This window comes from Pseudochaenichthys georgianus, chromosome 16 (assembly GCF_902827115.2).
Source record: "Pseudochaenichthys georgianus chromosome 16, fPseGeo1.2, whole genome shotgun sequence".
NCBI classification, from domain to species: Eukaryota; Metazoa; Chordata; class Actinopteri; order Perciformes; family Channichthyidae; genus Pseudochaenichthys; species Pseudochaenichthys georgianus.
The window spans coordinates 35,641,759-35,665,817 of record NC_047518.2 but is presented as its reverse complement, the minus strand read 5'-3'; the positions used below and the strand labels follow the sequence as shown (position 1 = coordinate 35,665,817).

The 24,059-nt window shown below is 41.3% G+C and overlaps 1 protein-coding gene across 2 annotated transcripts in view; it reads right to left on the bottom strand.

The window, feature by feature from the left end:
• Positions 1-5,692: 5,692 nt before the first annotated feature.
• fhl3a (four and a half LIM domains 3a) overlaps positions 5,693-24,059 on the bottom strand; it is a 25,601-nt gene continuing 7,234 nt past the window's right edge. Inside the window, exons 1-6 of one of the 2 annotated variants that reach the window (XM_034102670.2) lie at positions 11,543-11,679; positions 11,254-11,426; positions 9,889-10,063; positions 7,682-7,851; positions 7,365-7,551; positions 5,693-6,957 (exon numbers count right to left, since the gene is read on the bottom strand). In XM_034102670.2, coding sequence (XP_033958561.1) covers positions 6,800-6,957; positions 7,365-7,551; positions 7,682-7,851; positions 9,889-10,063; positions 11,254-11,409 — 846 coding nt within the window. In that variant the 5' untranslated portion in view covers positions 11,410-11,426; positions 11,543-11,679 and the 3' untranslated portion in view covers positions 5,693-6,799. Of the gene's footprint in view, positions 6,958-7,364; positions 7,552-7,681; positions 7,852-9,888; positions 10,064-11,253; positions 11,427-11,542; positions 11,680-24,059 lie in introns of those variants that run through there. The other variant, XM_034102669.1, reaches the window with a different exon arrangement.

Genomic DNA, 24,059 nt, shown 5'->3' with positions numbered 1-24,059 from the left:
TTTATTTTGGTGACGATCCGACCTCCATGCTGCTACTCTGGTTCAAACGGCATCCACCAAACAATATGATTTATCTCAACCTCCCCAAAATAACCAAAATCTGACACTGTGTGAGATGTCTTTTTTAGCTGTTCTGTCGTCATTTCCTGCGATCTTCTTCATAAAGTCAGTCAGAATGAATGAATGAATGGGCGTTTCTTTGACTATTTATAGGCAAATATGGGCGTTACGTGAAGCCCGTAAAAGCTGCACCGCATTTCGAGTCGATTGTGATTTATAAAGGGAAACCGGCGTAGGAAGTGCTGTCCGCATTTTCCTCGCCGGTACGCAATGTTTGGTGAATCAGAAAAATTCTGAACATTTCTGTACCTATTTTTTGGATTTCTACTACGTAAGCAACCTTCCCACGTGAATCCTACTCACGGCGTTATAAATGAGGCCCCAGATCACTTGCCACAAGTGTGTTTCCCATTCAGCAATCACCAAGGTGAGACAATCACACAATTATTTCTACAAGTTGTGTCCATTGCTACCAATGCATGCTAATGAGTCAGTGGGACCAACAAAAAAAAGTTCCAAATAAATAATAAAAAAACAAATAAACATTGTTTTATTTGCTTGAACACTATAATATGAAACATTTGTGGATTAAAAGGTCTATAAATGACTAAAAGTCATATTTAGTTTGTTATACGTTCAACCCAAATGTTTCCAAAATGTAAAGCTAGAGACAAGATTACAAAGTGCTTGTACACATTTCCCTGATAGCAAAAGCCTTACAGACAACCTACAGAGAGCCAGCAATGGTTTCGAGTTACAATTTAGAGCATATGGAATCAAAAGCACAAAGATATAACAGGGGGCCGGACCATGTCGAGCCTTAAAATAATCTTAAAATCAACTCTTAATTTAACTGGAACCAATAAAGGTAGACATGAGTTAAGGGTAAGCCTTGGTTTTAGTTCAAATGTTAGCAGCAGCAGTAGGAAGTAGCTTAAGTCGAGCCATTGAGGACTGACTAAAGCATGTCAATTGTGCATTGTAGTATTCCAAGTGCAAAAAGGCCTTAATCTCCTTTCTAAGTCAGGAAAGGAAACGCTGATTTAATTTCCGTCGTATATCTTTGGCGGAAGTAACAAGATTTAATGAGATTTTTTACATCCACATTTTTGTTAAATGTTAAATATGGATAAAGCCATCCGTTATTTAATAGCAGCTGTCTTTGCACTCCATTAGACTGCCAAGACATGCAACATTATATGGCTTAAAGAAAAAGTGGATTTGCAGAGACCACATTAAAATGACTGATTATGTTTACCTAATGGCAGTATGTAAAGGAAAAACAAAACAGGACCGAGAATAGATCCCTGGGGTACACCACGCATCAGTGGAGCTGAAACTGGAACATGATCACAGATGGAAACTCATCTTTATTTGAGTGAAATTTTTCAAACCTTTCTCCTCGTCCTTGAAATAACGACACACTGATGTTGTCCACTGATAAGAAAGCTCTGGCCACAGTTTAAAAGGCAGCACTGTATCTGAGAAGTATTATATTATATTATTATTATATAATAGAACATTAACCAGCATTGAAACACAGTTTTGGTAGTTTGTTGTTTGCGAAATACTTTACAATTAGCTTATAATTGATAGAAAAGCTCAAAGTTGAGTTAGCGATACATTTTTAAATAACAGGTGTGAAAAAATGGGCATTTATTATGTGGGATGTAATAAGGGATGCAGCCAGAAGCAAGGGAACAATTAATAAAGTCAAGTAAACAATAGGGCCAATTGAGGAGGGAGTGAGGTGAGGAACTGAATAGTAGGGCATGTGAGACAAAGTGTCAACAAGCTAAGCTAATACATTTGGTTGAATTGGTTTAGGACCAAAAGTTTGATCTGTAACAGTAGTGATAACAGGATATCCAATGTCAGTGACTTCTTGCTTATAAAACGATCACATTTTAATTTTAAGATGCTGGCAATGCAGGAAGAGCAGGGTTGATAAGTCTAATTATGGTATTACATCGGAATCTAGTGGTACTGGTAATTAGGTTAGAGAAGCGACTAACTGTGGTCGACAGGCGTCTGCAAGGTTTAAGTTAAATATAAAACATACTTATTATATTAAGTAGAGAAAATAAAATCATACAAAAAAAAACAACCAATATAACATTTAGGAGAGCCAGTCCCACTTGTACCTTGGCCAGCAGAGAGATGTCAAACCAACAGAAGCTAACTCCTAAGACAAAGTCCCATGAGCTTAATTTAGTTTACGACACTTCCAAAGCTTTTGGTATTGTTTTAATTGAGAGGACCCCAGTGGCAGAACATTGAATATTGTGCCTTGTTGCTATGCAGTGGGATCATACCAAATTCCTGTCCATGAACGCATCCTGATGAATAAAACTGATAAGATAAGTTACCTGGGAATTCATACAGCAGGCTGTGAGCAGTAACGTTGCATCACTGACTAATTTCACCGTGTGATTGTCTCTAGACATTGTGCAAGACGTGACCTCAACATGATGCAACACTCACAGCAGCTAGTTTTTTTCTCTTTATGTGTGCCTATACAACATTTTTGGAAAATAAAAAGCATGAGGGCGGTCATTAATTTATTATTTGATTAAGTAACTCATGTAGTGTCCTTTAAATGTCCTTGGTCACGGGGTAATTGTAAAGATGAAGGGTACAGTGATAAACTGTGTACGTCATGTCAGAGTAAAAACTTACAAGGTAAGACATTTTATTTTAAACCAGCATTGGCTTTGCTCAGTTAGTTTCTCAAATACTAAAGTTAATAGTATATAGTAAAGCATATTAAATCAGCTGATTTTGTATATGTATGAAACTAAATACGGTATGTTGTTAAACTCACCTGTGTTCTCGACAAGGTCTGTACCAGACGAGTGGAGGAAAATGTTCAGCTTATATACTTTGCAACTTCAATACATTTTCTTTTTGGGGGTATTAAGGTTATACCAGAAATGTTTTCCAATTAGTATGTACATATATTTGGACTTAAGACTTAAGGTAGGTTTGTTGCAACAGACTTTTTTTTGGACAATTCCCTGCACACCCACTCAGGTGATTTCAATTGCTGACTAGGCCACTGCTTTGTTTGCTACTGGATGAAGCTGCTTGGATTTACCTGAGGTCACACAACTTCATGTCCAAACAGGCTCAATAAAACAAAGAGGGCAGGAGAAAGAGTTGCAAAGACATTAATTGCTAAAGCTTTGTAAAAAGGAATTTGCCAATATGCTAATGCACAGCTCCTTATACTGCTCACACAAAGAGGTAACATTTGTGAACTCCTCGCAGCAAAAACTGCATGTTGTAAAACTAGTTGCTCTTAGGGATGTTGATGTTTTTTAATGGCAAAACTCAAACTGCGCTTACTGGACACTACCGATTTCCAGTGTATATCTGGTTAATCTGTACAGATACACGTGGATCCAGTTCAACTGAATCTAATCACTTTATCAAGAAATTGTCAGACATGCACAAAATGATTTAAATTGAATCAAAACTTGCCAAAAAACGATCCGATTAGTCATGTACTGTAAAACAGGAACCACTAACGACCAAACATGGGCACATGCAAAGCATTTTCATATTCTAGATCTTAAACGTTTTAGATACTGAGGATTTACTTATTTATTAAGATTACTTACAGCCTGCTGCAATTTATGATTCAGTGTTAGTCAAGAAAATAATACAGTTTTTATGTTAAGCAAGCACAACTTAGCTTGTAGTGTTGCGATGAAGTAGCGAAGCGTTCTTTTGGGTTGCAATTTCATTGAAATGTTAAAGTTTTAATATTTATTTAAAGACACAGTATTGTAAAAGAATGTGAGACAACTATGCTTGTTTGCAAACCTTTTGCCAAATGAAGGCCTTACTTTCTAAGAGATTGCTTTTTTGTAAACTTGGTTCTTGGTGAACGTGATAACAAAGACACAGGAGAAAGTCAAGGAGAAAGAAAACATATTGTTGCTAAAAAATAAAACATAGGACGGGAAGCAGCTTTGAAATGAATCCTAACAGCTGTAAAAGTTTAACGTGTGTGTCGCATATACAGTTAACGTCTCCACAGCTCTTACTCTGACCCTTCCTGCTTTAAAACGTCACCTCTCCACCCGCCCCCTCCTCCCAATAAATCCAAAGGGAGCCGTGTGTGGAGCTGACCCCCCCCCTCCTCCCCAGTGAAAGTGCAATGGAGCAACTCCAGATGTGAACATCCTCCCTCTATCTCTCTCCCACACTCTTTTCTCTCCCACTTCCACCACGAGTCCACCCCCCCCCGCCCTCCCCCGAGCAGCTACGAGTTTTCCATTTCCTTTTTTGGTGAAAAAATCTCAAACGCAGGCAGGGAGGAGGACATTTCACCCAATGCCGACAGGAGAGTCTGTGTATGTGTGCTTCATCAAGGCGATGAAACAGTCGACTCAGCATAAACAACGGTGTGTGTGTGTATATATACACATTCAGGCACACGCACACACTTCTACACGAATGTGCACTCACTCTCCCTTTTAACGCTGACTTTCTCTCTCTCACTCACACAATATCCTAAACCTACAGACACACACTCAAACACTTTTTACCATCTTTTATTACACACGTACATGGTTTCTCTCTCCAACACTCTAATAAACTGTTATGCCCGTCCAACGGTGCACTCACTTTCTGTCTTACACACACGCGCGTGCACACACACACACACACACATCACTTCAGGGGACATTACATTGACTGACATGCATTTCCTGGAGACTTATCCTAACCTTAACCAACACATGCCTAACCCTAACCCTTAACCAAGTCTTCACCCTAAAATGGGGACCTCCAATTTGTCCCCATAAGGGAAGCCAGTCCCCACACGTATAGTAATGCTAGACCACACACACACACACACACACACACACACACACACACACACACACACACACACACACACACACACACACACACACACACACACACACACACACACACACACACACACACACACACACACACACACACACACACACACACACACACACACACACACACACACACACACACACACACACACAGGGCCTCATTTATAAAGGGATATACGCTCAAAAAATGGCGTACGCCAGTTTCTACGCAATGTTTGCGATTTATAAAATACTAACTTGACGGGAAAACGTGCGGTCCTCCACGCAAACTCTAACCCATGCGTACGCACTAAGCACAACAACGGGAGAGACGAGAAACTGCGACACCGTTGGCAGAAGGAAGAATGGAGAGACATATGTGGAAATAATACCATAAACAAAACGTTACCTCTCATTTATCATATGAAGAATTCATTTTCAAACATTGATTAAAGCCAATCTTAAAATGATTAAACAAACGCCTGTTTGAGACTCCTCAGTGCACACAAAAACATAACTTGGAGAAATAAATAAATACGGATATGTTATTTAAAACCACCTCGAATATGTTGTGTTAATGTTATGAAATGTTTTCTCATAAATGATGCGGTTTTGCATTTCTATAGGTTGTACGAGCATGGTTTTACATACAACCATGTTTAATCATGTTTTATGCCGTTTTCTAAGACTTGATAAGTCGCTCATAAAACGATGCGATGACCTCGTAAACCAGAGATTGATATTTCACTTTAACCACACATAAAACCACCGCAAAGATCAGTCAGTGTAAGTTTATTTAATAAGACTTCACAAAAAAAGTAACCATGTAGCATGTATCAATTATCATCTTTTTTGTTATACAGTAAATCCATACTGTTTTCACCTCAATGCCATTTGTTCCACCCTACAGTAAGTGTCCTTTGGCCAACTCTGACTCACCAGCATCAAAGCTGAAATAAAGAAATATGTATGAAAAACAATGACAAACTAAAAAGTAACAGCGTTAAAAGCAACACAACCGTTATTAAGGCGAATCAAGGCACACATGCATACTCCTGCAAGACATTTTATTTTAGCTTCTTTTGGGTTATAAATGCTGGCTCTTTGAGCAATGTTGATTTAAAATAAAAAGATTCATAACAACAAATAAAAAAGCACAAGTATATTGAAACTTTTTGCAAGTAGTATTGCAAATTGTAACAAAAGCAGATGACATAAAAGTGTGCCATGTTTTTAAGTTGTGTTTTTTAAGTGCACATAACATGGTAGCAAGAGAATATCTTATCAAAAGTGCAAATGACTTTATTGATCATAACTACCATAAACTGGCTCTCACTGTAAGCACAATCAGTAACGTTTTTTTACTTTTTCTTCCTGTTTTTTAACTTTCTGACATATCTTACTTAAAATGCTTAACCTGCATTTATAAGACCATTAAAACAGTACCTCCACCAAACTTAAAAAAACAGACTGCAGGGTTTACATACCATACTGTACCAGTTCTCTGTTTCCTCACTTTTTTACCTGAAGTTGCAACTTTTTTAAACATGAAGGTTGTTTTTGCAAAGTGTCTCGCATTTTGCTTTTCTTTGGTAGGAAAGTACATAACATATTAGTAATGTTATTTTAAAGGCACTCAATAAACTTTGTTTAACAAAATCATTAACTCTTTGGTTAAAGAGGAAACCTTTAAGGGGTTAATTCAAACGTTGCAGAAATCAGACCCAGACAGTGAGCACGAGGAACTGATCTCTATATAAGAACAACCTGAGAGGCAGCATTTGTTAGCCTGCGTTACCGTCCTGGGTAATAACTCTGGGTTCTTAAAATGCTGTGACGAAGGGTGACAGGTATGTCAAGGGAAAGGTGGAGTAAAAGACTGTTTATAGGTTGCTGTTGCTGTTGCATTCGCGGCACAAGATCTTGTCTCCATCGGGGAAGAAGCCGGCGCCCACCAGTGAAGCAGAGCACTGGGAGCAGGTGAAGCAGGGCTGGTGCCACTGGCGGTCCTCAAATGAGATGTACTTCCCTCCTCCAAACCCTGGGGCAAAAAGAGCAACGACACAGAGATAAAACATTTTGGTTGAGCTTCAGAGGACTCATGCATGCTTCAAAACATATCTAACTGGGAAAATAAGCTTTTTATTTTTTACAAGAAAATAAGGGCTATAAGAAACGTTCCATACATGCATCGCTTCCTACAATATAACTGTGTATCATTCTTTAACTGGCTGTGTGCGTTAAGTCACTCTCGTGTGATTTACGTAAATCCAGAAGACTTTGAAATAATTCAACCAGGTTACACACAATGTAAAATGCAGAAAGTGGCAGCCAATCAAATACTACGAGTATTTCTAGTGTTTAACCCTCACCCAGTCAGTCGATCAAAATAAGCACCTGGGGGCGCACAAATCAATATCATCGTGTAGAATAGTGATGTTGTCTTGCCTGTGATTGGTTTGCTGCAGGCCTCACACTTCTTGGAGTACAGGCTGCCGAAGCACTTGATGCAGTAAGGGCTCTCGTCTCTCGAGGTGAAGTGCTGACCCGCCAGCTGTGTCTTGCAGCTGGTGCACACAAAACACTCCTTATGCCACGGCTCGTCCCGATAGGTCACACCGCCTTTAGCCAGGGCCTGGAAATAAGAGAGGTCAAAGGTCAATTGGGCATCATTTTAAATCACTTCTAAAATGTATTCCCTTGCACGTTTCAGCTTAACAAGGATACATGCCACTTATGTTATCCCTCTGGTTGTTTCTGCTGACCTTTTTACAGTGTGTACAGCGCGGGGCGAACTTGTCCTCGTAGCAGGACACGCAGTAGTGTTCATCCTTGTCAGGGATGAAGGACTTTGAGCCAATCGGCTGGTTGCAGCTGTTACAGATGAAGCAGCCCTCGTGCCATGTAGAGCCGCCATACTCCAACTTCCTCGTACCTAGCAGAGAGAAAGAGGGATGATAGGAGGCAGGGAAGGAAAGAGAAGGATGGAAATATTGACTTACTGTAACTTATTTGAGTATGCAACTTTTACAGTTCTTCATGGAGTTGTAATGGCCATTTGGGAATTTGATGGTGATTTTATTTAACTATGAACTGACTTCAATTGCTTAAAGGCATATACAAATAATTTTGGTTTACTAAGATGGATTTCATTTTACATCATAATACCACAAGCCCCACACTCCTTTCCTACTGATGGAAACTGGCAGCAGTCCGTTTAGAAAGGGGATAATGCCATTTTCCCCTCTACTGTAGGTCCCCAACCAATCCATCTTCTATCCCTTAGCTGTTGAGTTTTTTATTATACTGGTTGGGTTTATTCTATGGTGGCGCAGTGGTTTGTGTGGGTCTGACATTTTAAACGTTTCACGGCTTTAGGCTGTGTGCTGTTGAGTTCTTGAGTCAAAAACTGCCAAATCTCCTAAAAAAACATTCTTGGTTATAAGCTTACATGAATTATAGTGACTCAAGAACATTAGCAGTTAAGTATCTGACAAATAGAATAAAAGTGAACAAGCTGCATTTTGGGGTCTCATGAATAAGCATTACAACTCTAAGAACCTTGACAAAATAAATACATTATTGAATTGTTGCACAACGTATTTTATTCATATCCTCTTTGCATATAGTCCAATTTCGCCTCCAGGGCCTATTTTCCTTCCCCAGATCATACATAATTGTTTCAGAATATATTGCAGGTTTTCAGTTTGACTTTCCTTACAAGAATTTCATTTTATTTATTCTTGCAAAAATGGTTTGTTTCAAACGTCAGTGTTTATCTCAAATAAGATAATTTGTCAGTGTACGGCGGCAACAACAGAGACCATGTCTGTCGTAGGGGTTTCCAAACGGAATGAACGGAGTCGCAAAAGAAAAGGACCATTGTCTGCGAGACATACAACAGCCTTTGTGACGACTGTTGGTCATGCATCGGGATCAAAGTTGCAGAAATTGTATCGGAGACATCTTCTAACCAAATCATGTTGAGAAATCCAATTACACTGCGTTTGTATTAGGTTTCTTCCTTCCTTGAGTCGCCTACATAAACAACTTCAGCCGAGCATGCAGTGTTTAAACAAAGACAAGTGTGTGTGCCTGTTTTTTGAGGGTGTTCATACTTTTATATGATGACAAAGCTGCTGTTCGTCTTTAGTTTACGGAGAGGTCACACTTTTTCGAATTGAAACCAAAGTGCATCAGAATTGTGGGCGATACAGTGAAATGTGTGCACTATTGTAAACTAATTAATTCCAGGGGTTTTACTAGGAAAAGTGAGGAGAAATGTTTTTGAGCTGAACACTGTATCTAACTGTTATTCTTCTCAAGGTCTTCTCATCCCTGTATACTGCAAAAATAATGTATTTATGTACTTCTCCAAAAAAAAGGGGGATTACCTACAGTTGAAACAAAGGGAAATATCATATGTTCCTGAACTCATTTACTGCTTTGTCAGGGCTGTGTAAGCTGGAATAACTGACTCTCGTATCTCCTGTTATCATCAGTCTGCTGGCAGCCCACCAGCCCTGAGGGATCTGGCTTACAGACAACAAGTCAAGCAGACTGGCAATTACTCTGTCACATTCAGAACTGGCTGCTGCTCAATCGTAGACCCTCGCCTTCTCTTCTCCCTTTTTGAAAAAAACCCATTTCTATAGATGCTTGATCTGTTACTTTATACTTTTCATGTGTCCCTGCTTCATGGAGTCTGTTATGTCATCATTTTCCATAGTCAATTGCCTAACCATCTTGACATTTGAATTTGTATACTACATGGAAAATAACTAACTAATGTTTAGTGGGCGAGTGGAGTACCATTATATATGGCTCTGTCAAATGCATTATGTGCAAGGTATTTCACATGTCACTCCCTCTTTCATTTGATTTCCTTTTAATCAACTCTCTGAAGAACAGTTTTGGAAACGAGTCGTTTGGAGTGCCTTATATCTTATTGCACGATGTTTTGCAGGTTTACCTGGCATGACAACTTTGTCGCAGGCTACACACTTGGAGGAGAACTCATTACAGTAGCAGTCATTGCAGAGCAGCTCGTCGTCCTGGCTGGTGAACGGCTCATCTGCCAACGAGTGATCGCAGCGGAAACAGCGGAAGCAGTGCTCGTGATAGTGCCGGTCCTCATAGAAGAGCTCCTGGCGGGGGGAAAGGGGAGACAAGTCATTCTTTACGTGTATAATCATTTATTTGTATAATCTAAAAGTAGGCAAATAAAGGAACAACTGAAAAACGTTACACCATCAAACGTATCTGGTTCAACAATGGGAATAGTGTTGGATTGGTCTGGCTTAAAAATGACAAATGCAAGGTCTTTAAGGCCCAAACAAGCATGTGGTTACTCCGTGTACGTTATCAGACTATGCTCTACTTTTGAGTATCTTCTGCATTAAATAAAAGTCTCACAACGTTACATTTATTGTCTAAAAGGAAATGAGCTATGAAAATGTTGTCTCACTGCCCATAGGGGTGTTGATAACGTGTTGGACTACTTAGCTAAGCAAACTATTACACAATGTAGCATGCCCTCATCCTGTGAACTCTAAGTAGCTAATGTCAGTCTTAAATAATCCACGTCATGTTAGTTCTTTCCAGTAAGCAAAGTTTGAATTTGAACTTGATTGTGGAGGAGAGGGAGACTTCCCCTCATGCTGCATTTTAACAATCATAGACTACATTAGCCTGTGGCCCTAGTGGAAATTGCCCGTGTAATTGCAAGTTAAATTGGTCTTTACTCTGTCTCTCCACACAAAATACATAGACCACGCCTAATTTAGCACAAATGATGCGTCATTAACATGACATAACTTCTGTTTTAGCTATCCAAGACCATGTCAAATTAAATATGCTTTGTTTGAACTGCAACGTGTAGCTCAAAGTGCGGAAAGTCTGAAGTCAGACCTGCAGTTCAATCCAATGCATGTATAACAAAGAAAGACGTTACACAAACCTTTTGGGTAGAGGCCCAACATTTCTTTCTTGAAAACAAATGTAAGCTAGAAAATTGATTGGCTCCATGAAAAGATTGTAGCCAACAAACATACAGTATTTTGTGAGGTCACACTGACCTTTGACCATTTCTATTCAGTTCATATTTGACTCCAGGTGGACAATTTGGCCAACTTTGAGTAAATTACCTACAGGAAATATGTGGTCATGAGAACCAGAGCGAGGAATGGAAAACCTGAAAACAAAATGCCTTAGGCCTCGGCAGTAACCGTCACAGATACATAAATATGATGTTGTTTTATTCAAGTTGGGTATTCCCTACTTGCTATTGCAGCAGATACATGATTGCATGTCTGATCATGGAAATGAAATGCCTTACCCTTGCGTCATGGCCGATCAGCTCTTTGCACTCATCACATGTGTTTGAGAACAAATTGTCGTAACAGGGGATGCAGTAGGGTCTGTCATCTGACTGGATGTACTTTCTGCCGTACAAGGACTCCTTGCAGCTGTCACAGTCAAAAGAGTCAGTCATTGTAATTTCCTGTGAGCCTGAAACACAAGAAAGGAGATACTTCAACAGCATTTCAAAAGCAAACACCAACAAATCAATAAGAGAGGGGGAACATGAGGAGGGGCAGAACAGTCTTTAGGAATGATATAGCTACCTGTTCCGACACGGGGGTTATAAAGCAGTGCCAATATTTACGCTGTAAATCCCTAGGCTTGTACCATGGATGGAGCTGAGCTCAAACAAAACACACTGTGCAAGTGGGAGCAAGTGGAAAAAGAAAGAGTGTCAAGGAAAATAAGTGAGAGAGAGAGAGCGAGCGAGCGATAAGAGAGGCGGCCCAAAATGCCTATTAACCTTTTATTACTGTGTGATGAAAGTGTGGCAGAGGGAGGGGACAAGAAAGGGAGCCGTCACTTGGCTTTCTCTCGGTAACTACCAAATTATTTCCTGTCGCTGTCAACCGCCTAAAGATCTGCGACATAAATATTAAAGCGCTAACACAAGCTGAGAACTCCTTGGGAATACAGCAGTGTAGGAACCACACATCACACAAACCTGTAAATATTTATGAGGAGTGTATTTGCGAGGCGAGCGTGGACCACCAACGGATACAGAAACCCGATGAAGCGTTTCTGAGTGTTTGTGTGCGTCAAAAGCACAGACACTTGAAGCCGTTTGAACATGAATCTAAAAAGTGTCTTCCCGTCAGCATAAAGATACAACTACAGTTACATGCATATACAGTTACAGGAGGTACGCTGTCTCAGTACATGGTGTTCACTGTGCAATAAGGCCCTTGATCATGACTGAACACACAACAAAGTGACAGAATAATATTGAGAGAGCATTATGGCAACAATATCAGGTTGCCAAAACATTACAGCATGGCTGGAGGAGAGCCCAGTGATAAGTGATACAGCCTCTGGCATGGTGTGCTGATGGTGATTCGTTCACACCACCTAGTAATAACAATAATACTCATCTCTGATTTTATAATCAATCAAACTTAAAACTCGACCTGTGCTTGCTGTCTTACACACATGCATTAAAAGTCCTGCTATGCGAGTGAGAACGGTCACACACTGAAACACAGGGTGACACGGAAAAGGGAACAAAGACTGAATCACAGAGGATCCGTCATCAAAGACAACCTTAGTCCCAGACTGTCACGTTTCTTCTGTCTCAGCCTTTTGCGACGCCAAACGCTCTTAATGAGCCGGGGTGAAAAATCAAGATCCAACAGACTTCACCTGCTCACAGTTTTCACATCTCAACCGGTGACAGGCTTTTTGCCAACACAACACCAACTGTCCAAACTGGAGACACACTTTCAGCAACCTTTGATGAGCTCACGACGTAAAGTGTAAACGCTCGACAGCCCTGCAGCCATGTGTGTTGGCTCGCATCACGAGACAGCCATATCTGTCTATCTAATGACCGAATAGACACACCTTTATTGCCTGATGTCTCGTAGTATGGTATCCATCTGGAGGTTATGGCGAAATATCAAAGTAAGCAGCTGTGGTTGGTCCGTGTAATGTACAGCAAGCTGCTGAACTCTGCGGTTTTACATACATCTCTTTACATTTGACAAACCATGAGGCAGACGTTGCCAACTGCCCGCATAACCACAACCTCAAGATTAGATCAACAAAGTAAAGAGCTGAATAAGAGCAATACGAGCTTAATGTTATCTGCCGTGCACCGTAGGTATTGCTTGCCAGGTAAGGAAACGAGACGAGGCGTGACTCACAAAGCCAGTGCTGTGACGTCTGATGTCAGCTTTCATTTCCAGAGCAAATCAGCCCGTTGTTTATTAACCCTCCCTGAATTCATACGCATCATCGACATTTCCTCATAATAAAAACTGTTGAAAGTAGGACATGAAACATCTCAAACGCAGATGTCTAACTAGCCAACTACCTTTTACCTGAGATGAATCACTCATGGTGTCCCTGGTTGCATGATATCAGTCGTGGTTAGCCTCTTCCACAGCACGTTTTTGATGGTCTCCAGAGAGATAGGTTTGAGCAAGAATGAATGGTTTGTGAGCAATCAGGTTGATATGAAGTAACATGACTCACTAAAGCACAATACTCAATTGCAAAGATTCAAAAGAATGATAAGTTAGTTTCGAAATCAGAAGAAGGGTGTGATTTGCATTCCAGGTCTTGTAGCGTGTCCTTTTAAGCAATATTGACTTTGTGTATCATTGTTTGAGTGGCCAATGCAGAGCCAGACATGAACTCCTGATGGCACAGGCTCTCACAGTGAGGGGCATGACGTCAGTACACTGACCCCGGGGCAATGAACTAAGACGTGACCACATGAAGAGAAGAGAGGAGTTGGATCTGGGTCATGATGAACTTCAGTTCTCACAGGGCTTTGCATCTGCTACTGTATGTGCCACTTCCCAGCAGAGGTCCGTCTCCGCTCTGACCAGAACTCAATGACTAAGAGCTCCACTCGGGGTTAATAACGTTCCCAAATAACAGAGCTGTGAGTGAACTTAGCTTCCTGGGAAAATGTGGGCTCTTCTCTGCTTCCACATAGAACAATGGTCCAGTACTGAGTTTGTATTGGGGGGGGGGGGTCTCTGCTTAATAATGATATCCGGGAAATCCATTGTCTGTAATGATCCATCTATTTGTCAAATGCAAGTACTACCAAAACAGATGGATGAGTTGACTGTGGTTATTCCTTTTCCTTGGGTCAAACGTTAACATGTTAGCCACACCGCTATGGCTTAATAAAGACCCCAAATCCTCAGTGTGTTGTTCACAGGAATGTTGACACTCGGGGAACTAAAAACAAGATCAAAATGAGTTGTATGTGTTAAATGACAACACATGTTTTCTTATGACATATAACCTTTGGTTGGCAAGGGGCCATGGTATAAGCAGGGTAAGGGGTGGTGCCCCTCATCCATTACAATCATGTGACTTGTCCCGAGTTATCCTTACTTAACATTGTGAGGTGTGATGACCTTAACAACTTCCCAGGGCTGCAAACAGGCATTTAGGCTTTTTATTTGTTTTCACACATCGGGTTGTTAGATAGCGGAGGAATGTCAATGCTTCGTTCTACGGGTGAAGTTCATGGCCAATAGAGAGACACCGCAGAGGAACAGACCAATGCTAGTGAGCAGGCCCGTATGTTGTTGCCGGGCAACATATTCATGGTTGGTAGATACTCTGTCCAGTCGGGTCCCACAGCCTGTTAATCCCCAGCCCAAACTTTGCTTACGCTCTGGTTGATACCAAATGAGCAGCTCGCACAACCTGCTGGGAACAAGCCTGCCAGTTTCCCCCCTCTTTCTCTGACATCCATAAGAAGAATCTGCTCGTTCGATGTATATTTAACCAAGGACAAAGAACCTGACATCATGCTACATCAACAGAGGGGAGATTATCTTGGACACAATGGGCAGAAACCAATGTACTGTACAAGCATAACTATAAAGTCACTGTCCCCAATGACTTTTGCTGTCATTAAGTTCTACCATACACTATGGGATAAGAAGACTGTGTGTGTAAGTAATGTTCAGTAGGTTTGGAAAGTCATTACAATTCATGAAAAACAGACGGAATGAAGATGTATTATCTCTAGATGTCTGGTTAGAGATTCATAGTTTGTAATACAATATTGAAGTATTATTTATATATTGTAATATTGCATTCGGCAAAGCGCTATTTACAGTAAAGAAAGTTAAACAAAAGAAAAAGGAAATCTAGCTAAATGCAGGACACAGAAGTGATGTTTTGGACACATTTTCAGTTTAGATATATTCATTGCTACACATAAATGAAGCCCTATGTTTTTCTAAATGTTAAGGACTCAAGCAAGTCAATGTCAGTGGAGCAGCTGTTGTCTTACATCATGTCAATAAGGGTAACAGCTAAGTCTGTTTGTCCATTTCCTTTTTACAACAAACAATACATTGTGTGGCTGTGCTATTGCAGGAGCATTGTGCGAATGCCATATCTTCAAGATAAGATGAAGTTACAGAGCGGAAGTGGTGTAACTGTATTCACCCTGATAAGACAGCATGACCGGAGTGGAAATAGCCTCAGTCGGCCAAAACTATGTCTTGGCACATCATTTCAAACCGTTTGGTTAATTGCCAAGTGGGAGACAGGACAACGGTTGCAATCATGCTAAGAAGAAACCATTTCAATCCCCGGGCAGCTGCTCTATTAGTTAGGTCTTCGTTTATTGTGACTAGTGGACTTTTATATCCAAGTAGATACTTTAACAAGTGTGGATTTTATGTGCACAGTAAGGTCTGATTTACTTTAGGAAAGTAGCGGCAACAAAAGTCACCTTTAATGGTTTAATCGTTTGGCAGCAAAGGTCTCATACAACAGGGGAAGAGTGTGGCACACACATAACTCTGTGTCCTTTTATTCCAACTACAGAGAGAGTGATGAAGTAAGAGTGGGACAACAAAAGGCAGAGAAAGAAAATAAAAATGAAGAAGGTGACTTTCAGTAACTAATGAATGCTGGAGCTTAAACCGATGACATGCCTTAAATCAATTTAGAGGAAAAGTAAAAATGGCTGCGTTTGGGTAAACACATACCATCACAATGCCTTATGTCTTGTGTCTGGAAATCTTCCAGACACAGTTAAGCTCCTTAGCTGGCGTTGAGTTGGGGGAAAGTACAGCACTGGACACTTGAGTATATCATTTGAGGGCCTGGTTGAGCATATCAAAAATAAAGCAAAATGTCAAAAACACACTTGAAAAAAAAATCATTTGTGTCTCAGTCCAGTGGCCACTTGAAAGGAGCCTGATGGAGAAGTCGTCTCATTTGAGTTATTTCAGTGCCTCATGACCGTGGAAGACTTTTCCATGTGTGACTGAAGCGAATAGCCGAGTAATGAATTGTACAAGACTTGTGTAATGGCCCACAATGTTTATGACACACAGTCAGAGGGATTCCTTCATGTTTTCTCTGAAAAGACTGAACATCGAGGTCTGGTCCTTTGGTTACATTTCCAGATTCACATATTCTAAGAGACCAGTAACTCCACAAGTGTTGCGTGTATGAACAACTAGTCAGAACCAACAAGATCACAATAAAACAGCTCAAGAGTTGGACATACAATTGTTCTGTGTTATACATTAGTCAAACATTTGCTGTGCAGTTCCTGTTGGCTTTTGCTGCATCAGATAAATTGAGTCCAGTAACCGTAAGGACACGCCAAGGCAATGAATCTTATCACAGGAAGTGGAGGAAATTGCTCATGAAGGAGAGCTAATGTTGCAGCCACATTCATAAACAGATGTGCTTAATGAAACAAGCATAAGCTAGCAATTGACATACAAAAAAAACATGTTTAGAAATTTTGCCTATTAAAAAGTCCTAATAAATGGCAGTTTAGTACAGCATCAAGCTGTTTAGTGCAGTTGTTACACCGATTCCAAGCCAGAAAATACAAAACTGCAATCATCATCACGACATTTACTGCTTTGAGTAATCTGCGGTCACCATTTAACCGATGGGGTCAGCAAATGTTCAGATGAAGTTGGTTAAAAACAAGTGGATCGACTATGAGTGTGTCATTTTGTAATCCCCCGTCTTGCATAAGAGGAGAACCTGGGCCACCCATATTCTCAGGACTTTACAACATGACCATCTAACCATAAAACTACTGATGTACTTTTTTAACAACACACTGAACGAGCTGTTGCAGGGCAGGGGGGAGTAAGGTGTGGGGTTGGATTTAGGGTTGGGGTTGGGAGCTACTGTTTCGCTGTGGGAGCCAGGGTCAGACTTGACGATACAGAACAGGCTGCAGGACCAGACACTGGGAAGCTAACCTGTTATTGTCCCTGTGCGTTTAAACACCGCTTGGTGAAGAGTAGGAGGTGACAGAGGGCTCAATTGAAAGCCAGCATCATAAACAGGAGGAGGAAAATGACTACCTGCAGCAGAAAATGTCACCGCGGCCTTTGTAATTTGTCCCTTCTTGGCAACGTATAATGACCATGCAAGTGTTGGGATATGACTTGATGTCTCCTAATATTAGCCTTGATTCTGTTGTGTTGTACACTCTGCAGCATTAGAGGAAAGCTACAAGTGAATAGCAGCTGGCCTGAAATAACTGTACGTCAAACCTTCTGGACTCAATTATTAAAAGGATTTGATCTGGTGATTTAAATGTGTTCAAAAGATAAACAAAAGCACAGCACAAGTCTGCACTGAAGTATGTTTGGTTATACTTAAAACATACATTTGTCATAATCTGACAGTTACTTGGCACACTGAGATTTGAGGACGTGTTAGCAAGGAGGACTACATGTAGATGTAAAGCTTTTTGAAGACTGGAGCTGAACATGTAATTGTCACAGCTCATTTGTCCCCTTCACAAGCCGGTCTCAATCCCATTGTTCAACAATACTCCACCAACACCAAACAATAAGATTGCAATTATTTTAATCATACAGTACCGGCCCAACCCTCAGGGACAGCTTGGAGCTTAGGAATGAACCTGATTTTATTTTTATATCACTGTGACTGGATGACCAAAATACTACAGTGTTGGGCTACATTCTTCTTCCTTTGAAGAGAAAATGCTGCCATACATTAGTGCTTCACATCTGGTTTGCATTGGGGAAAGTATGCAGTCAACTCCTGTGTGCCAGTGAAGGTTTTGGAGAGTCACTGCCTGGAGAATGCAAGAAAGGTTGCTTTTTTTTCTCTTTCTGTGCTGACCGGTAAATGTTAAGATGGCAGACAGGAAAACTGGAGCTACAGTGAGACGAGAGGAAGCACATTTTGAAAGTGAGCAAGAAAAACCTTTATTGACGGTCTGCTAGCTGATCTTTGGATACACTTTGAGGCGGCAAATAGTTTGATGAGAGAATAGGAAGGTAGGGAATGCAGAAAAAAGCCTTAAAGCCTGCTGAACAGAACTACACCGTCTCCACGATAAGCAGCTGTATAATAAAAGAAACACTTAAAACTGAAAGATTTCAGGTTAAGTCGCATTTTCTGGCTCACTCAGTGCTTTGGTGTGGTCGCTGGATTTAGAACTGATAAGTGGAGTAGAGTTGTTCTAAGGCCTCTGTGTGAGCATAGCATATTATTTGTCTTTGAACAAACATTCCCATTAATACCAGAGAGCCCCTTACTCCAAAGTTTCCCAGGGCTGGTTTCTACCCCAAAACGGATATCTTATTCATTATCTTGATATCCTTGTCATCCTTGACCCTGTGATCCAAGGGATAGGACATCCCTTTGAAATCTGAAGCCGTCGCTGATCACTGAAAAGGGCAGCCGACTCTGGTCTGACACCTGCTTTGTTTTGGAGAGGATGGTGCTGCACATTGTTTAAATACATGTATTAAATTGAACAATTAACATGCGTAACTCAGTCCAGTCAGAGCAGAATGATTTCACATAGTGAGGTCAGCGAGGTTCGACTTGCAAGCTGGATGATTCAGTTACTGGTTTGCAAGCCCCTGGAGAGGATGTTGTTTTCACAAGACCAACCTCCAGGGGGAACAGAAAGATCTTTTCGGAAGCAATATTGGTAGTGGTAAAATTGAAATGTCCACTCTGTCTTTGTGCCTTTGCTGAAGGCCAGGCATACACCGCAAATGTCAATGTAAAGCTATATGGCCTTGCTTCTTTTCTTTTTTGATCAGTTGTACTTTAGGAAAACTAGGAATTTACTGCAGATCTCACAGACTTAAATAAAGAAACTGGACAAAAGGAGATTATATGGTTAAAATAGATACAAAGTTGAAAAAGTAAGTATGAGGAAAATCAATGCATCATCATCATTGTTTTTCCTTCAACATGCCTGACCACTGCTGTTTACGGACTAGCTTTGTGGTGATTAGCATCCCGCGGGTATTTAAAACAAAGGCTAACTGTAAACCAAAAGCCTCAAAATGGCTTCCACAGACTGGTCATTCCCAGGTGGTCTCCAAATGTTGCTTTGTCAGCGCAACTAGCAGGACATCAAGGAGCTGGGGTAAGGTTTCACAGGCCGCACACTCAGCAATCTGAGCACGCCACACACAACTGTGCTGAACACACCCACAACTGCTAGCAATTATTTATAACTCATTCAGACTCTGGGCTCGTGGCTGCAGTGATGGCACCTGACCCTGAGGTTAATGCCCAGACAAGACGTTGACTTTGTTTTTAAAGCATACATCCCAACATCCCCAGACATGAATATTCAGCATGCTGTTATAAGCAGGCGGATGTTTCCAATCACTGTGTGCTGAGGGTAACAGGTATTATACATTAAAAGGAAAGTAAGAACAATCCTATATCCTAAAACCGCATCAGAGCACACCTCTCTCCCTGTCTGAGAAGATCGGAAAAGATGGGCACGCATCAAGAAGGGAAAAAAAAACATTACATGCGGTTCAAAAAATCAAGGTGGGACTGCCAGCCGTGAAGAAAACCAGGGTGAATATCGAAGAAGTCATTTCCAGTATAAACAGCCATTTTTTCCTTTCCCAGATACATCTCCCTGGCAACGTGTAAACAGTGCCCTCATTCCCCTGGTCCATAAACCTCTTGGCAGTGACGCTTCGCTCTCCTTTCATCCTGAGCAGCGCTGACCGAGGGTACAACCCAGCGTTTTATTAGGGATGCTGTGGCAATGTCAAATGTTCATTTGTTGTGCCAGAAAAAAACCCATTAGTTTTGTTATTTCACCAGTGCACACGGTTAAATGTATCCTATTATACATGTATTTTGAATAACTTGACTTGTAAAATCCAACAGCGTAAAACCAGAAATCTAAAAATAGATAATGTGAGTTGACCTCTGAACGTCATAAAAACCCAACACATTCTTCCTTTCGTCTGCTTTGTGCTGCGAGAACTACATGCTGGTTCATTTCCTACAACTGTCCCGTTCAACGGTGCTGGGTTGATAACAATGAGGATGTCAAGTCAGTATGCAAACACTCTGTGCCACTTCCCGTTACCCCAAACAAAGACATCTCTGGGACTTCTCAGAAAAGCGATCACACACATCTGCAAACACAAGGTCACCGTGGAAAAGGCAGGCGTATTATGTCTGAACACACATACAGTCCTGCAGGAGGACAAAGTCACGGAGACACAGTCACACTGCAGCCATGTGTATGATGAAACACATACCTCCAATTTGTCCCCATAAGGGAAGCCAGTCCCCACACGTGACTATCTAAACAGATTTAGGTCCCCACAAGTATAGTAATGCTAGCGCACACACACACACACACACACACACACACACACACACACACACACACACACACACACACACACACACACACACACACACACACACACACACACACACACACACACACACACACACACACACACACACACACACACACACACACACACACACACACACACACACACACACACACACACACACACACACACACACACACACACACACACACACACACACACACACACACACACACGAAGCTGAGGCTGGATAGAGGGATCAAACACAAAAATAAACACAGCAGCCAAACTGGGGGACAATGGGTGACTTGTGCAGGAAGAGCAGACACAGTGAGCAGCTGCATACACACACACCCTCGGTTTGTTTAAGTCCCTTTGTGGGGACTTCCCCTTGAGTGTAATTACTTCTAATATTCCTAATCCCCAGCTTTTCTGCTCACATAAATGGCGCTGATAAGATCAAACAATTTGATGTAGTAAGGAAATGAGTTTCAAACAAAGTGGGGAGATCTTGATTATGACAATCCAAACACATCCAATAGACAATGAATTCAAACCAGCCTGAAGCACTGGGACTGACTCCTGCCAAGCGCCCAGTCTTAGTCCTCAATCCTACAGAAGATGGAAGCTTTACCTATTTCAACAATTATGTCACCATTTGTTGGAGAGAGAGCTTTAACATCAGTTTCCATTCAGACTCTTTTTTAGCCCTTAACATTCTGCATACTACAGCAAGGAAAGGAAAACTCGCTAGACTCTCTAGGAACAAATCCCTCGACCCAATTTTCATGATCCCAGAGAGGAACCACCTCTTTTTCCTCCCCGTTAGCTTTAACCTCTAAATAGTTTACTGAGGAGAGAGTCAGGGGTTCATTGGATGCCTTGGCAGCTCATTTATGCTTGTTGAGACCAAACAAACACTGATGAATTGCCACATAATGAAGAGGTGCATATGTGAGTAGCAGTGGAAGAGTGTGTAGTGGAGGTTCATGACCAAGGGTCATTGATCCCCCTCGCCGTGCCGCCAGGAGAAGGTCCCTGCTCTGTAATGCAGCAGGCAGCCGTGTGGCTGGAATGAGCTCACTTCAAAGGTGTCCATAAATCATGCTGCCATGTGTCCGAGGACCGCCTCCACGCCCCCCGCCCATCACCCACCTACTCTTTTTCTCTGCGGCCTGGTAAGTCCAGGTTCACCTAGACCTTGAGCCTTTGTGTGTTACCATTTATTGAGATGTGCAACCATCCACACAACCAGAACAGCTGAGTTTGATTGTGTTGTAACCCGAGGGAGAGCAAATCATGTAGACATGAATCAAAGCAGAAGGAAACAGGAACAATAGAGTGGAAGTTGTAGATGTAAAAATGCATTTACCTAAAAACCAATTAGCATTGGTACCAAAAAGCAATACTCCCTTCAACAAGGGATGTCTGTGAATTTCTCTGAGGTTCATTTCAGTCTCGAGAAGAGCTGCACGTTCACAAATCCTATAGCTCGTTTCTCGACTTTGCCAGAGCTGCAATCCGTCAGGTCCTTATCTCCCAGTGTCACACACTAGGATCTCTTTATCATGCAGCCATGCAAAACACCATTCATCTTCCCCACCTAATTCATTATCAGTGATAAAATGCAAAGTCCTAGCTGCAGTTGTTTAATAGAGAGCTGACGTGAAAACAGGTGCTTTGGTAAACACTGATAGCGTGGTTGAATTATGTTGCTTCACAAGCAGACCAGTCTATCTCTTTCAATCTATTAACCAGTACTCTCGCCCGACTCTTGTCTGAGCTCATTCTGCTTTTATCCCGCTTCTCTTCCATATGGAAGAGTATGCTTGGCTTCAAAGGACGCGGGGACATTACTGAACACAAAACAGACACAAATGTAGGAACGTAGCTCGCGTAACAGCTCCACGGCCTTTTCATCAAGTGAAGTGTAAATGTATGTCACGCCTGGTGTAAATTAACAGGATATATAGCTCTGCCTTGATTATTGGACAAGCAGAATCCAGTGGCAGTGGGAGATGAGGGTTAAAAGCTTCATAGCACTGACTGAGACACAACGCTGTGCACAGGCACTGTAATAAACCCCTGGAAGATCTCCATAAGCATGACGTGGTGGCCAATGACCATCATAATGCATGACTTTTAGTACGATGGGACCCTTTTCTCTTCAGCAATCATTAAACCTTGAACAGTTTCCACTCACCAGTGTCGAGAAAGGGATGAGGGATGTTTTAAGGGGGGTTGAATACTTCCACAGTGAAGTCATGCTGCCTGTGTCATTGGCCCTGTGCTGTGCTTCGCTCACCGTCTGGCCCCCATTTTACCCATTGATCTAATTTCCATTGCCAACATTGGATGTGGTTCTTTTTGAAGCTGGATGTTTAGGCCCCATTAAAGCACTGACAGAATTGCAAACGTATGCTGGACCTTAGGAAAAGTAAAGAAGAAAACAAATCGGTGATGTTTACCAGACTCTATAGCGATGATCAGAGTAAACTGAATGTGAAGTTTTGTGAAGCATTCATCCAGTGAGGTGGGAAAAACCATGCCCCTTTTAACACCTCGTGTTGATGAGTTTCTTGCATCCTAGCTCTTAATTGAGCTGGTTTTTAATAAATGTCAATGAATGGCTTTAGAATGTAACAAACATAATTTCCCTCTTACTGTAGAAATGAAAAATATTACCTTGCATATTTAAATCTGTATTTCTTGATTGTATCTCAATGCCTGAGCAGCCAGTGAATCTTTTGTGTCAGCATGTAACAGTTTATGTGCATTTATAGCACGTATATGTAGATCGATGGCAGATAAGTGTTACATTTGGTTTTTCCTGCAGTCAAGCATCATCGCGTGGGTGGTTTGGCTGAATGGATATATACACTACTTCAAGCTGCCAGTTGTAATGGGGTCTAGGGCTGCACGATATATCGTGTCGTGACGATAATCATATAATAATAATAATGCGCGATATTCACATCGGGTGGACGTGCGATTTAAAAATAAATAAAAAATGTTAGGACTTGCGATATTAAGTAGGCAAACTAACTCAAACACGTCATGTTACAATTATTTTGCTGCTTGCTACAAAAGGAAAACGTGCGTGGCTCTCATGTCAGGGGTACTTGAGTGAGTGACATGCAGGCTCTGCATGCGCAGCAAACCACCAATCACCATCAAATCTCCAAAGCAAACGGACCCGGTGATTAAAGGTAAACACACTGAATAAAGTAGTTTCATGTGTTTCTCCAGGGCAGTTTGGCGCTGCTAACCGAGCTAGCTCAGCTTGTCGCTTTGATAACTTAAGATCCAGACGTCCGTGACTAAAATCCTTCATCCGGTTAAATATAGTTAAAAAAATACCAATTGTATAGCATTAAAGTTCAAGAAAGGATGCTTTGCAGAAAAAAAAACGGTCTTTTCTTCAATTTTTTCATATCGCAATGTCAGTTTT